At 61.2% G+C, this 14,069-nt stretch overlaps 2 protein-coding genes across 3 annotated transcripts; both read left to right on the forward strand.

The window, feature by feature from the left end:
* Window positions 1-1,124: 1,124 nt before the first annotated feature.
* On the forward strand, window positions 1,125-6,524 carry LOC123632840 (cold inducible RNA binding protein). Of its 2 annotated transcripts, XR_006733484.1 has the most exons (8): window positions 1,125-1,249; window positions 2,565-2,673; window positions 2,777-2,883; window positions 2,972-3,110; window positions 3,202-3,283; window positions 3,647-3,717; window positions 6,077-6,225; window positions 6,368-6,524. XR_006733484.1 is itself a non-coding variant. In XM_045543543.1 (7 exons), the coding sequence occupies exons 2-7, from the start codon at window positions 2,571-2,573 to the stop codon at window positions 4,113-4,115; spliced, it is 519 nt and encodes a 172-aa protein (XP_045399499.1). In that variant the 5' UTR covers window positions 1,125-1,249; window positions 2,565-2,570; the 3' UTR covers window positions 4,116-4,892. The 2 variants fall into 2 exon arrangements, 1 of the variants encoding a protein (XP_045399499.1); XM_045543543.1 differs by lacking the exons at window positions 6,077-6,225; window positions 6,368-6,524 and adding an exon at window positions 4,099-4,892.
* A 591-nt stretch (window positions 6,525-7,115) lies between these two features.
* FAM174C (family with sequence similarity 174 member C) lies at window positions 7,116-9,701 on the forward strand. The gene is made up of 3 exons (XM_045543585.1): window positions 7,116-7,437; window positions 8,384-8,500; window positions 9,289-9,701. Coding segments are annotated over exons 1-3 (408 nt in total). The 5' UTR covers window positions 7,116-7,147; the 3' UTR covers window positions 9,290-9,701.
* The last annotated feature ends 4,368 nt before the right edge of the window (window positions 9,702-14,069 follow it).

Genomic DNA, 14,069 nt, shown 5'->3' on the forward strand with positions numbered 1-14,069 from the left:
ACAGAGCTGTGGTTGGGTCTTTGGTCTGGGCAGACAGGGGTCCACCTGAGCTTTTTCCACGAGGGCCAGGAAAGGGGTGAGGGCCCCAGTATGAGTTGGGGCCGGGACAAGGAGCAGATGACAGCCACAGAGGGGCCCCCAGGGAGCGCTTTGGAAATGAGGGTCGCTGCAAAGCTGGTTCTCCTGATAGCAGAGGTTTTGGGAGCCCCACAACCAGGCTCAACAGGGGATGCCTTTGGAAGACCCAGGTGGAGGAGCAGAGTGGGCGCTCCACGGCGGGTGGGCAGGCTGTGGGTGTGAAGCTAGGTGGGAGCCGAGGCCCAAGGTTCAGCTGAATGTTGGGGTGCAATGGGAACTCGAGGCTGAGCCGGGCGTCCAGGTGGGTGTCTGCCTGGGGTCTGGAGATGGGATGCACAATACTGTCCAGCCAGGTGAATATTGGGGTGTGGATGATGCAACCAGCGGAGGTGAAGTCGGGGTTTGGGTAGGAGTTAGGTGTGGGTGCGAGGTTTGTAGGCAAAGTGGGTTGGGTAAAGTTGGGGTGCACCAAAATGTTGCGCAGGAGGAAGAATTAGGATTGTGAATATTGGGGTTCACATAAATGGAGTCGTCTGTGTTGGGGTTTGGGTGGGCACTGGGATTGACGACGTGGAGTGTTGGGGTGCTAGGGGTAGTGGGATTTCCGTAATGCTGGCAAGCATATCATGACAGATGGGGTTCGGATGAAGTTGGGGTGTCTGAGAGCCAGGGCTCGGTGGGCATACGGATCTGGGCGAGGTCGACATGTTGGGTTTGCTGGAGCACAGGAAAAGTAGGAGTTTCAGCCACATCTAGGGGTCCCCAAGGGGCCACAGGACCCTTTGTTCCACGCCGCAGGCGAGAGGGCGGGCACGCGGAAGTGGGTCAGCCACTCCCAACTGCACGCAGGCCACGCCCCCGCGCACGAGGGTGGGGGACTGCGGACTGGGAACGTCCCGGCCTATCGCCGCGCCAGGAGCCAGCCCGGGAGAGGGCGGAGCCGGGACAGGCCCGGCCCCCCAGCTCATGAATATCAGGCGCGGCCGTGGGCTCTGGGACCTTTGATTGGTCTGCGCGGCGCAGGGGGGGCGGGCTAGTGAGGGCGGGGCCACGAGGCAGCATATATAAGGCCGGGCCCCGAAGAGCCCCCTCCTCACTCGCGCGTTAGGAGGCTCGGGTCGTTGTGCTGTGCTGTGTTCCCGCCTGCGTCAGGGACCTGCCCGGCTCTGTGGTGAGGGCCCTGGCGGCACCGGTTCTCAGGAGCCCGGGGCGGCGGGCGACTTGTGGCGGCCAGACGAGGCGGGGCCGCGGCGGCACGCCCCTGGGAGTGGGCGGTGCCGGGGCGGGCCCTGGGTGGAGTCCGCCTCGCCGGCGGCGAGGGGCAGCGGGAGACTGGGCCAAGCAGTGGCCGGAGGGCGTACCCCCGCAGTCCCGGGCCGCCAGCAACCGGGGCGCTGCCGCAAAATGGCGGCCGCGAGCTCCAGGCTGAGCCCAGCGAAATGGCGGGATCGCCGAGTGCCCGGATGGAGTGGCGCAGGACGCCCGCTGGGCGCATGCGCGCGCGGCGGGGGCGGGGCCACGTGTTGTGTCCCGTTGCCAGGGCTCGATTCCCGACTGTGGGGCCGAGAGTGTCAGTGCTCAGTCCCTTATGCTTCCTGAGCCTCAGTTTCCTCGTCTTCCCACTGGTTTGAACGAAGGCCAGGACGCCTCCTTAAATCCTGGCCGAGCACGCACAGTTCCCGTGTTTCCCACGTTGCCACGTCACGGTCTACGCCCGTAGTTTAGCCCGAGTTGGCAGAGTCGCCAGCGCGCGGCTTCCTAGTCGAGTCCTGGCCTTTGCTCTTGGAGTCCTCGGTGGGGTCATTCCCAGCCAATAAATGCTTTGAGTGTCAGCTCTCCGCTCCGCCCCTGGAGTAGTTCCCTCAAATACCAGTGCCTTAGTCCAACATCACTGCCTTCGGGCCATCCCTCCCCTTCCCAGCCCGGTCCTGTTTATAAGGTCGGTATTTGGCCAGAGCTGCCCCACAGGCCTGGGCGGCCTCCCTGACAGCCAGTCCCTGAATCCGGTGCACCAGTCACTCTCGGAAGGCATTTTACAGTGAACAAAAGCACTTTCCAGTCCAGCAGCCAGTAGACGGCAGGTAGTTAGGGTATGAGTTCTCCCTGTTTGGGAGGGGGAGAAAATGGGTGCAGGCCTGCCAGAGCGCTCAGGCCAACTGGGACGACCAGTTCAGCCCAGGCAGAGGCTGTGGGGGAGACAGGAGGCCCTGTACGGCCCCAGCAACATTGAGGACTGTGGGGCCCTTCCCCCAGGGAGCTCTCAGTCTGGGAGGTGGGTCGAACTGGGCCAATTGGGGACAGCAGTCCAGGGTGATAAACCATTTTGTTTAAATTAAGAATTCCTACTTCTGAGTTCAGGATAATAAAACAGAAGTGAAATGATTTCTGAAATTTTCACCTAAGTAGCATATGTCACTTGCATTAAAGTAGGAGAGAAGGTGGTGAGGGGTGAAGCTCATTAAGGATTTCAATGGTGTGTGCCACAGGCCACCATGGCATCAGATGAAGGCAAGCTTTTCGTTGGAGGGCTGAGTTTTGACACCAATGAGCAGTCACTCGAGCAGGTCTTCTCAAAATATGGACAGATTGCTGAAGGTGAGGCTGGCACTGGGCTGGTGGCCGAATGGGGATGGCCTGTCCCTGTTGCTGCCTGTGGGGACTGCTGGGTGCTGACCGCAGATCTCTCTGCTCCGCACAGTGGTGGTCGTGAAAGACAGAGAGACCCAGCGATCTCGGGGTTTTGGGTTTGTCACCTTTGAGAACATTGACGACGCCAAGGACGCCATGATGGCCATGAATGGGAAGGTGAGGGTCCAGAGTTGCAGAGCGTGAGCTCCCCTACCCAGCGATGGGGTGGTGCAGAGACTAACCTGTGCCAACCTCCGGTCTCCAGTCTGTAGATGGGCGACAGATCCGAGTTGACCAGGCAGGAAAGTCTTCTGACAACCGATCCCGTGGGTACCGAGGCGGCTCTGCCGGGGGCCGGGGCTTCTTCCGCGGGGGCCGAGGACGGGGCCGTGGGTTCTCCAGAGGTGAGTGCCACAAGGGTGGCCCTTGAGGATGCAGTGGAGGCACTGCTGGCAGGAGGTGGTACTCATTTCTCCCTTTTGTTCCTGCGAGCAGGAGGAGGGGATCGAGGCTATGGGGGCGGCCGGTTCGAGTCCAGGAGTGGGGGCTACGGAGGCTCCAGAGACTATTACAGCAGGTGAGGGGTGGTGGATACCCAGCCTGTGCATAAGGGTGGCTGAGAGGTGGCCAGGTCCTATCCAGTGTCCTCAGGAGGACTCCTCTCAGATGAGATGAGTCTGGCTGGGTGTGGAGCAGAGGTGAGGTGGCGGCCCAGGCAGGCAAGAGCTTGGGCCCTTCAGGAGGACAGCCATAGGGCAGGGGGAGGGCCGGATGGGGCACCATGGTTGGTGATTTTTGATGATTTCCCAGCTTCTGTCTTGCTGCCATCTTTGTCACATCCCCATGAGAGATAGCTGGTGTGAGGGTGGTAGCTTAGCCTGCTGCAGGCAGTTGATAAGTAGGTGCTCTCCAGCGCCCGCCTGTGTGTGTTCTTCTGCAGCCGGAGTCAGGGCAGTGGCTACGGTGACCGGAGCTCCGGTGGGTCCTACAGAGACAGCTACGACAGTTATGGTAAGTCACGCTCCGAGGGCGCCACGCTGCCGTGGCCTGCTGCGGGAGCTCAGTGCACCTTGGCGCCCTCTGTGAGCGACTTAGGCTGGACACTCAGAATGTCACTGTGCTTGCCCATAAGGAACAAGTCTATCCTCTCGGAGCCATTTCTACCGCAGACCATGAGGGCCAAGTAAACTGACCAGAAAGGAAGGGAGAGCAGGGACCTGCCGAGCAGCCCAGCATAGGTGCATGTGTGGCCCGGCCGGCCGCCCTCGGCTGTGGGGGGGGTTGGCTGCTCCCGAGGCGGCAGGGCCACGCCCCCAGTCTGCACTCGGGAGAGGAATGCCGCGTCTGTTGCTGCTTCAGTGCCTTTACACTGTACCTGCTTCTTGTCCTCAGCTACACACAACGAGTAAAAATCCTTCCTGCTCAAGATCGTCCTTCCAATGGCTGTATATTTAAAGATTTTGGGAGCTTCGCTGAATCGTTAATGTGTAGTGAACACACCTCCTTGTATTCCCACTTTTGTAGTCATTTCAGTTCTGATCTTGTCAAACCCAGCCTGACTGCTTCTGACCCCCGAGATGGCCTCATTGTTAGACTTTTCTTTTTAAGGAAGGCACTGTCCGTTTTTAAGGGTTTTCAAAGTGTTTGAAAAGCACTTCAGATTTACTTTTTTCCTTTTACTATGAGCCATGAGTTCTTAAAAAAAATCGCCGGGGGTTGTGTGGGTTTTTGGGTTTTTTGTTACACTTTTTGGGTTTTGTGGGTTTTTTTTTTGGTTGTTGCTTTTTTTGTTTCTCTTTTGGGGTCGGCCCCATGAAGTTGGGTGCCCCATTCACTTCTGAGATTGAACAGACTCTGAATCCGCTCTGTCGGAAGCTGAGCAAGCTGTGGCTTTTTTCCAACTCTGTGTAAAGTTTCTGAGTGTAGTGTGGCATAGGACACCGTCAGGGTGGCAGCAGAGGCTGCCCTGGAACCCTAGTCCATCTGCCCATCTGCGCTGTGTGTGTGCCCCGCAGTAGACGTGCAGACATCCCCCAGAGGTTCTTGAAGATGTTTATTTATATTGTCCTTTTTTACTGGAAGACGTATGCATACTCCATTGATGTTGTATTTGCAGTGGCTAAGGAATTCTTGTATGCAGTTTTCTTTGGCTTTACGAAGCTGATTAAAAGACTGTGTGAAATGAACCTTGCTCTGACAATTTCCCTTTCATTGCACAACACACTCCCTGCTGGGCTGTTGCAGTCAGACCTGAGCAGGAGCAGTTGAGGAGGAGTAGGTTTGCAAGTCCTACCTGAGGCCTGCGGAGAGCTGGCCGAGGAAGGCAGAGCAAACTGACGCTGGCCAGGCGTTGTGAACAGCTGATGGCACCATCCCTTTAGGTGAGCGAGGTGGGTGACGGGAGCGCAGCTCAGACAGCAGAGCAGCCCTGGGAGGCCTCCTGCAGGGGCAGCCCAGGGCTTGACAGGACTGGCAGCAGGGAGAGCGAACACTTGGGCACCTGACGCTGACCGGACAGCCTTAGTCTAGCAGCAGGCCAGAGAGTGGACGGCACGTGGCGTCCCTGGGCGACCAGACTGACCAGCTCGTTAGCTAGTCCTCCTGTTGCTTCACGAGTTCTGAGCGTTCTCTGCTAGCCTATGGAAGCTGCAGCCCTCGGAGGACAGAAGTGTTGTGCGCCCAACAGAAACCTCTGAGACGCAAGCTGCTCCCTTGGCTAGCTCATATGTGGAAATAGCCCTGTAATTCGAGGTAACTCCTTTCGCTCGTGTCCGCATCCCTCTTGTCAAGAGCTCATTTGAAAGTAAAGTTATGTACCCGGGGAATGTTCCTTTGACTGTTTTTTGTTTTTCTTTTTTAAATTTATTTTTTTCAAATCAAACTAGAACTAAAGTCAGGCCCTGCAATTTGCTCTTTCCCGCCTGCGACCAGGCGAGCTGCCTCAGGCACAGTCACGCCTTGCTCTAGGTACCATCCATTAAGCAAGACTGGAGACCACCGAACGCCCTGCCTTTTGGATTTTTTGCTCATCAATTGACAGTCTTTTCCAGACCTCTTTAAGTCATGCACCTAACTGGCTTTCTCTGATGTCTGTTGCCACCGTTAGTTTTTTCCAGAGCCCACACTGGCCTCTAAGCAGCTCCATCCCGAGTGGGTAGCTGGCTCTGTCGAGGGGAATGTGGCTCTGGCCGCATCTCAAGGCACAGGCCCGCCCCGGGCACACTGGCCCATGACGGTGCCTCTGACGTCATGGCCCCATGACTAGCTCGAGACCACCCTCATGGGAGCTGTGGATGGTTTCCGGGGAGGGTGGGGGGCAGCTGCGAGCCCCAGCAGGAACGTTAGGAATAATGCTTCTTTGCTTTGGCAGGTTGAAGGGGACCCAGCCGGGACACAGGGAAGGGTGGCCCAAGAGCAGCGATGACCTCAAAGGGTCACTATCCCAGGAGGGATTTCACCTGGAAAGAGCCAGAGATGCAGCTGCCTGCCTTCGAGGCTTGTTCCTGTAAGTGCTGTCAGGTGGGTGGCATGAAGCTGCATCCCTGTCCCCGGCGGTGGCCCACCGCGCCTACCCGACCCGGCCAGGGGAGACCCCCACCCAGGACTGCACATGCAGGCTCTGGCCATGTCCGCACCTCACCCCTCCCCCTCGTTCCAGTAGGTGCTTCGCCAGTGTGGTTCGCACTCCGGACTTAAGGCCATTCCCGGAGGACAGGATAGGCCGCGGCGCTGGGCTGGCACCGCGGCCAGTCCCCGCCCCAGACAGTGGAAGACTTGGAAAGACGGGTTTAATAAAGGGCTGATGTGTGCACCGGAAAGCTGAGTCTGTGGTTTAGGGTGCGGCTGCTGAGGGCGGGCCCGCGCACGGGGCAGGGAGGACCTTGGTGGGTCGGGGCAGGAGCTGGACCCAGGCAAGGACTGCAGGGTCCCCTTATTGTCTGTGCCGGGACCAAGTGGGCACGCACTGCTTATGGGCTGTCCTAGCCTCGGCACGGTGCCAATGGCTGGCCTGGGGGCTGTGCCGAACGCGCCGGCCAGGGCACCACATGCGCCCCACCCCGCGCACACTGCGGCCCCAGGGAGGTGCGGGGTGAACCAGGTCCGTTTCTCAGGGAGCCTGAGGCAGCCGGGCTCCTCACGGGACGCCCTCAGTGCTCTGCCGAAGAGGGAGGGTCCCCTACTCCGGCGTAGCGTGCGCGGGCTCGCATGCTGACGCCACAAGCCTGGGCCGGGCGGAGGAAACGGGCCGCGTGGGGGAAACTGAGGCCTGGAGGGCCGCGGGGCACTGTGGGTTACGATTAGCGTCGCCAGCCAGAGGCGGGGCCAGAGGCGGTCCCGGGCCCAAGCCCCGCCCCCGCTCTCCATTGGCTGGGGCCGCCCCCGCACGCCTGAGTGACAGCCACGCGTAGGGGCGGTGCACCGCCACCGCTTCCGCCGGGCTATGGGGCTGCGCGTGGTGCCGCGGCCGGTCCCGGCGCTGCTGCTGCTGCTGCTGCCGGCGCTCCTACTGGTGCGCGGGCTTGGGGTGGCTGTGTCCCTGCCGCCGCGCCCCGCGCAGGCTGCAGTCTCGTCGCTGCCCGCCGTGACGAACGGGAGCCAGCCAGGCACGCCACACAACAGCACGCACGCGCGCCCCCCAGGGCCGCCGGGCTCGCCGCTGCTGCGCTCCTTCTACGTGCTGACAGGCTTGTGCGGCCTGGCCGCACTTTACTTCCTCATCCGGGCCTTCAGGTGAGTCACCAGCCGCGGCCAATCCGCGCGCGCTCGCTCGTCATGTGCCGGGCCGCGGGGCCCACCCCTCCCCTCCGGAGTGGGCGTGTCCGACTTGTGTGGGTGTCATCACGTGGTCGGGCAGTGCGGGCGGTCATGTAAAGCGCCCCGGGCCTAGGCCAAGGTGGCTGGGGGGTCGCGGCCGCGGTCCCGCCTGGTCCGGGCGTGGTTTCGCTTGCGCCGCGGGGCTGCTGCTGCCCATTTCCCCGGCGGAACAGCCGAGATCGGACCGTGCCGGGCCCGGGGACCCGCAGATGTCCCGACACGCCTCCGACCCTAGGGTCCTGCCTCTGCCTGCGCGCCTCCCCCCCGCCGCACGACCCTTGGGGGCCACCGCTCTCTCGCTCATGACTTTGGCCCTGCCGCCCGGCGTCCCCCCTCGCTCCTCGGGCCGCCCGCCTTCCCTGGCCACGGCCCGAATCCCTGGGCCCTTAATTGCCCGCCCCATTTTGAGGTCCTTGGGCGCCCTTTGGAAGGGCCTTGATCACGTACGAACGACCGTGTCCCTTCCTGTCACCACCCTGGCAAAGTCCCGGCGCTTTTCAAGAGGCCCTTGGTGCGGAGTTCCCTTCTCCCGCACACCCTGGTGAGCAGGGCTGGGCCCAAGCGGGTCCTGCACGCGGCTGACGCTGCAAACGCCCAGACTCTGTGTTTGCATCAGTACTATAGGGTGACGTCAGTACCGTCTTGCTGGGGTCATGGCTCAGGGCGAGGGGAGGACCTGCAGAGGGTCCACTTACCCCCCTGCCACCTGAGCAATTAGTAATTGTCGTGGCGATTTTGATGTAAAAGAAACAGACGCAACTAGACCAGGGAGGTTTGCAGCAGGGTCCTGGGGTCCTGGGGAAGGAGGGTGGGGCAGGGGGTACGGGGAGGAGCCGCTGAGTGTGCCCGGACCTGCTTCCAGGTTGAAGAAGCCGCAGCGGAGGAGGTACGGCCTCCTGGCCAACACCGAGGACCCCACCGAGATGGCCTCGATGGACAGCGATGAGGAGACGGTCTTTGAGACCAGGAATCTGAGATGGTGCGCAGCCCTCCCCAGCCCCCAGGGGCCTCTTGGTGGGCGGCTGGGCTACAGGAACAGCAGGGTTGGGGTCATCAGTGTAATCGCAGCAGATGGTTGCGGGCCACAATCGTCTTGGGCACTGCTCGACTTCTCTCAGCTTCTATTTCCTGCTTCTTTAAAATGGGGAAGAGGCCGCAGCGTTTGGGGTAACGGGCATGTGCTCCGGGTCCCACCTTGATGGTCAAGGTTTAGCTAGGTCAGAGGTGGGGAACTGACTGTGGGGCCCTGTCATCGGGAGGAGGATCACGGAGGGTCTCCTCGTGGTGTTAATGGGACCAGCTCCTGGAAGTTTCCAGGTAGAGGGAACAGCAGGCCAGACAGGAGCGAGGCTGGATGGGGGAGAGCCTGGGGCACAGAGCAGGTGTCAGCCTCAGCAGGGTCCTAAGCAGGGGTGACAGGCCTGTGTGCTCCAGTGTGGCTGCTGTGGGGACCTCGACTTGCTGGGGGTGGCAGGACCAGGGAACAGGTAGGGCATCCTAAGGTCAGACAGCAACCTGGGAACATCTCCATGGCCTATTCTACCTTTTGGCTGGGAGGCCCCTTCCCTTGAGGCAAACAGCTGGGCACAGTGAGCAGACAGGGGAAGCAGACCCTGGTGGGCTGCAAGGGTCCAAACGGGCTATCCCCTCCTGTGGGCAGAGCACCCCTGCCTGCCCCGTTTGAGGTGGATACCCCCCAGCTGCCTCTGTCTAGTGGTTGGGCCATCACCACGCCTCACCTCTCATCCCTTCCTTCCTGCCTTCCAGATACTGAGGTGGGGAGGCGGCGTTTCCAGTGGCCCTGGGGGATGGACAAGAGATGGGACCCACTTCAGTGTCCAGCACGTCCCTCCTGTCTTCCTGCTGGCCCCAGTGCCTCACCAAGTGCCAGCCTGAGTGTTTCTGCTGGAACCTGTGCCACCACCTGCCTGTCTGCCTTCCCTGATCCTCTCTGCCTGGACAGCACAGCCTGGTCTCCCCGATGCCGCCTCAGCCTGGCCAGCATTCCAGGTGGTGGAAGCCGGAGGGGCCCCAACAGCTGCTGCCCAGGGCTCTGAGGCCCCCTTGCCGGACTGTGACTTGTGCAGCTCCCTGTCCCCTATGGGCAGGGGGCCTGAGAGGCTTGTCTGGGAGTGCCTTCCTGCTGGGCTGGGAACAATAAACATAGCACTGTTTCTGTAGCTGGCGTGGGCCCCCTGCTGCATCTAGACCCAGGCATCGTAGCCCAGCCCGTGTGGGTAGATGGCAGAGCAGGGCTCAAGCTGGCCTCAGTTTCCTCATCTGTGAGCAACCTGGGCTTCTCCAGCTGTCTAGAGGGCCAGATGAGGAATCTCACATGGTAGGCAGAAAAGGGAGAAGGATCCATTTCCAGCCTCCTGGGATAAGGCTGTGCCACTCGGCGCCTCGGCCTAGAGAGAACTCCTATTCATCCGTCAAAGCCCTTGCTCTGGAGCTCCCTCTTCTGTGCCTCTTCAGCCTGGGGGTCAAGGACCATGCCCTCGGGGATCCCTCATCACTCCACTGGCACCCTTCGGGGAGCTTCCAGAGGAGCCCCAGAGCTGTGGTGTAGAGGGCTCGAGTTCCCTAGAGCCTGAGCCCCCCCAGTCTGCCTCCTGGGGTGTCCAAGAGGAGAGCTTCCACCCTGGGCAAGGCGCTGCATTGGTTTCCCTGTGGGCATGTTCTTCCTGCAGGCTCCTGGGTCTGGGCAGAGTCCAGCTCTGGCCTGTCACCCCCTACCCCTGTGGGTTTGGCCTTGGAGAGGCCTAGGGGAGGCCGGTGGCCACAGTGGCTGGAGTTTCCCCCAGGCCAGCTGGCTGAGCCACTGCCGCCCTGTCATAAGGCGGAGTGGCCAATAGGTGGCAACCTCGCACCACCCAACTTCCTCTGACTCCCCCAGGTTTCTCCCCAGGGGCCAAACCCAGGCCAGATGGGGAAATAGGTCCCACCGGGGGTCCATTCCCCACACATTCTCCTGAGCCCCACCTTGCCCCATACCCACCACGGGATGGGCAGGGCCTGCTGCCCCCCAGGACCTTGACGCTGCAGGCTCCAGCTTGAGTCCCTGTCCATCGCCAGGGCTGGTCCCACTCCAGTAGGGATCCACTGTCCTCATCCCCAGCGGCCTCCCTCAAGCGCCTCACATTTCCCCTTCAGAACCCCCATCCCTGCCTGCTGCAGCCTCAACTGCTGCTTCTTCCTCCAGGAAGTCCTCTCTGACTGCCTGCCCCTGGCCTGGTCCTTAGGAGCAGTCCCCAAAGTGAGGGTGGAGGCCCCAGACTGTAGGGAGGGCTGTACTTGGGCCTGGGGCCAGCCGGCTGCACCCTGCCTTCAGGCTCTGGCTGCTGTTTCCCTGTCTGTCCCTGTGGGTCTGTCTCTGCCTCTGAACCCTGGTTGTGTCTGTCCATTTGCCCCTCAACAACTTGTGTCTCTCAGTCGGTCTCTGTCTCTCTGTCCGACCCAGTGGGACAGGCTTTTCACAGGCGTGGAGACACCATCTCGGCCCCCTGCCCTGTGATCCGCGGCCCCCTCCCACAGCTCTGAGTGATTTCTCCAGCTTCAAAAGGCGCGTTAATTACTCTAATGAGGTCAGGAGAGACCAGTACTCCTCCACCATCCCCCTTGGCAGAGAGAGGGGGCTCCGCCTCTTCCTTTCCCCTCGCCTGTCAGGGCTGGTCTGCCAAGCCGGCACCCCCAGTGTTAGCGGGAGTAATTGGCAGCCCCCGCCAAGGTTAATGCACTATTAGCTGGGAGTTCTTGGAGGCTAAAACGCAGACAGGGGCCTGTCAGCGCGAGATGAAAGGCCCCAGATCCCAGTGGGGCCTTCCGCATGTTTGCGTGTGTGTGTATGTGTGTGTCGCGCGCGCGCAGGAGTACAGAAGGGGGCTCCTGGTGACTCCACCTCAGGCACTCAAACCTACGTGCACAGGCACAAAACCCAACCACCTAGATGCAGGACATGCAACACGGATGGTCACAGGTATGGGATGGACACAGCCTCACAGGACATACACACACAGCACCCTCCCCACGTGCCACTGGACAAGCAGCGAATAGACTCCATGGCCCAGGGTCCAGGCAGGGGTCCTGGTTGACTGGCAGTGGGGCTCCAGCTTCTCCATCTGGGAAGTGGGGACAGGTGGACGCTGTGCAGCGGCCCCGTAGGCTGGACATGCTGAGGTCCTTAGGGCACAGCTGGAGCTCGGCTGGTGTGGGCAGGTGGCTTCTGGGGAGTTGGGGACGGGGCTCTGGCCCTAGCACCAGGGTGTCCCAGGGACACAGCCCATGCACTGTACCATGCTCGCCCAGGGGACCGCACTTGAGGGTGCTGTGTCCCTCCCTGGGGTCAAGCAAGGCACTGAGACACCAAGAGCTTTGCTGTGGATAGGAGGCCACGTGCGGCTACTTACATATACTTCATTAAAATACGATAAAACATGAAATCCTGTACCTCGGTCACTGGCAGAACTGGTGGTGCCTGCGTGGCACCATGTAGGTGGGGAGTTGTAGACACTGCTGGTGTCTGGACACTGGAGCTCAGATCTGTATCAGCACCTGGAGCTCGGGGTGTAGGAGAGAGGCAGGAGGGTGAGGGAGGGGTGTGATCGGTCCCTTAGTGGCCAGACCATGGGGGTTGCCATGATCTTGGGGTCCAAGCTGAGGTTTCCAGGGCCTGGTGCACAGGGAAATGGGCATTTTAACTTACCAGCAAGAGAAAAGAACACATTTTTATTTTCAAGGACAAGGACCTAAAGCCCAGGGGAAACCCTGCTCGACCTCGGGGCTGGGTCCCCCTCCACAGGTGGGAGAGGGATGCAGGTGGTGGGTTGGGGCTACCACCAGGAGTGGAGCAACCTGCCTAGAACCCCACGTGCCCCCCAACCCCGTGACCCCCTAGCGCCCGGTCCCCATCTGGGCGAGATGGGACTTCTGAAAACCATTCGAGTCGGAGCAGGCAGCAGATTTGGTCCAATTTATTCTGTAATGAGAAATTTCTCCCTGCATATTTTTAGCTTCCTCCACGGTGAGGTGGCCTTCGAAGGCTGAGGGGCTGTGGACCTGATCCCGAGCCCCACAGCCTTGCCCTGCAGGCTGCAGAGGCGTGTGCAGGTGGTGGGAGACAGGGCTGGGTACTGGGCGCAAGCCAGGGCCAGACAAGAAAGACTTCTCCCCGAGTCCAGGGCAGACCCCCACCAAAGACCCTTCCCTGGGTCCCGGCCTGGGGCTGACAGCCAACCCTGGATAACCCCTGACCCTGAGCAACCCCTGTCCCTAGAGTGAGCCTGACCTCCGACCCCTGACTCCAAAGGAAGCTTATTCCAGAGTGACCCCATGGCCTCAGCAATCCCCACTGGCTAAGCCTGGAGGCTGGAATGACCCCCCACCCTGGAGGGGACAGGGCTTCTCGGGCACCCACAGCGGCCCGTGGCAGGGCAGGGGCTCCCTAGAGCAGCCTTGCCTGGGGCTGGGCCTCAGGGCACCCTGCCCTGCCCTGCCCTCCCCTCCTCGGCCCCTTCCTCTCGGAGAGGCCGGCGGGCACGGGGAGGTTGAATAGGGGACGAGCTGCCTTTGTTCCTGTCCCTGCTTGGGCTCTGACCTTGAGAGAGAGACAAGAACAGAAGGAAAACGGAGCTTCTGCTCAAATCCGCTCAGTGGTGGCAGCAGCCGCGACTCCCGATTCGGTGGCCCCTGCATGCAAATGAGCTGCCGGCCAGGCCTTTGCTGAGGTGGTCTCCTTGGCCTGGTGTCCTTCCAGCTCCCACCTGGGCAGGGCCTGTGCGGTCTGAGAGAAAAGACACCCTCCCCAGCCCACCCCTCCCAACTTCTGAGGTCCCATCAAGTAGGAGCGGGGTTCTTGTCCCAGGACAGGGGAAGCTTCCAGAACTCCCATCCTCCCCCAGCAGGATGCTGGGGCTGGGCTGGACACACGGAGAGACCAGGTTGGTCGCCCCATATCCTGTGCTCCCTTCCGGGAGGGGCTGGCCCCTCTGCTCCCCAAAGAGCCAGACCAGACTGAGATGCCCGGGAAGCTCTCCTGCCTGCCTGGGCCACAGGAGCCCTGTGTGGCTGGAACCCCAGGCCCTCACTCTGTCCAAAGGCCCTGGCAGGTGACCGTGAGCCTCCTGGGTCTGTCCAGCCACCTCCTGGGGTGGGTTGCCACCCTCCACTGAGGGTCCATCTGGGCCTAGCCTGGGCCTTCAAACTGGGGCATCTGTGGCCAGGTTGGGAGACAAGATCTTGAGCCCAGAGCACCCAGAACATCATTCTGATCCCCCTGCATGGCAGACAGCATTGAGGACTGGTCCTGGCAGGGAGGGTGGGGCACAGGGTGGAACGGACTTTAATGGCAAGAGACAGAGGGAAGGACTTCCAGGCAGGGTACAGACAGCAAAGGTCGGGTGGTGTGGCCCCGTGGGGAAGGAGGGTGCGCACGGGACATGTGAGACGCTCATATTAGAGGCATGTGGCTGTGCTGGGTCCATTTGCGATTCTGCTTGCTGGGGCACAGGCTAGTTTGCCAACCTCTGGGCTCTCACGGTCCCCGCAAGGAG

This window comes from Lemur catta, chromosome 1, assembly GCF_020740605.2.
Source record: "Lemur catta isolate mLemCat1 chromosome 1, mLemCat1.pri, whole genome shotgun sequence".
Classification (NCBI taxonomy): domain Eukaryota; kingdom Metazoa; phylum Chordata; class Mammalia; order Primates; family Lemuridae; genus Lemur; species Lemur catta.

Coding starts and splice junctions, on each gene's coding strand:
- LOC123632840 (XM_045543543.1), top strand. CDS start 2,571: ATGGCATCAGATGAAGGCAAGCTTTTCGTTGGAGGGCTGAGTTTTGAC. Junction 2,884..2,971: donor TGATGGCCATGAATGGGAAG/GTGAGGGTCCAG, acceptor TCCGGTCTCCAG/TCTGTAGATGGGCGACAGAT. Junction 3,111..3,201: donor GGGCCGTGGGTTCTCCAGAG/GTGAGTGCCACA, acceptor TCCTGCGAGCAG/GAGGAGGGGATCGAGGCTAT.
- FAM174C (XM_045543585.1), top strand. CDS start 7,148: ATGGGGCTGCGCGTGGTGCCGCGGCCGGTCCCGGCGCTGCTGCTGCTG. Junction 7,438..8,383: donor TTCCTCATCCGGGCCTTCAG/GTGAGTCACCAG, acceptor ACCTGCTTCCAG/GTTGAAGAAGCCGCAGCGGA.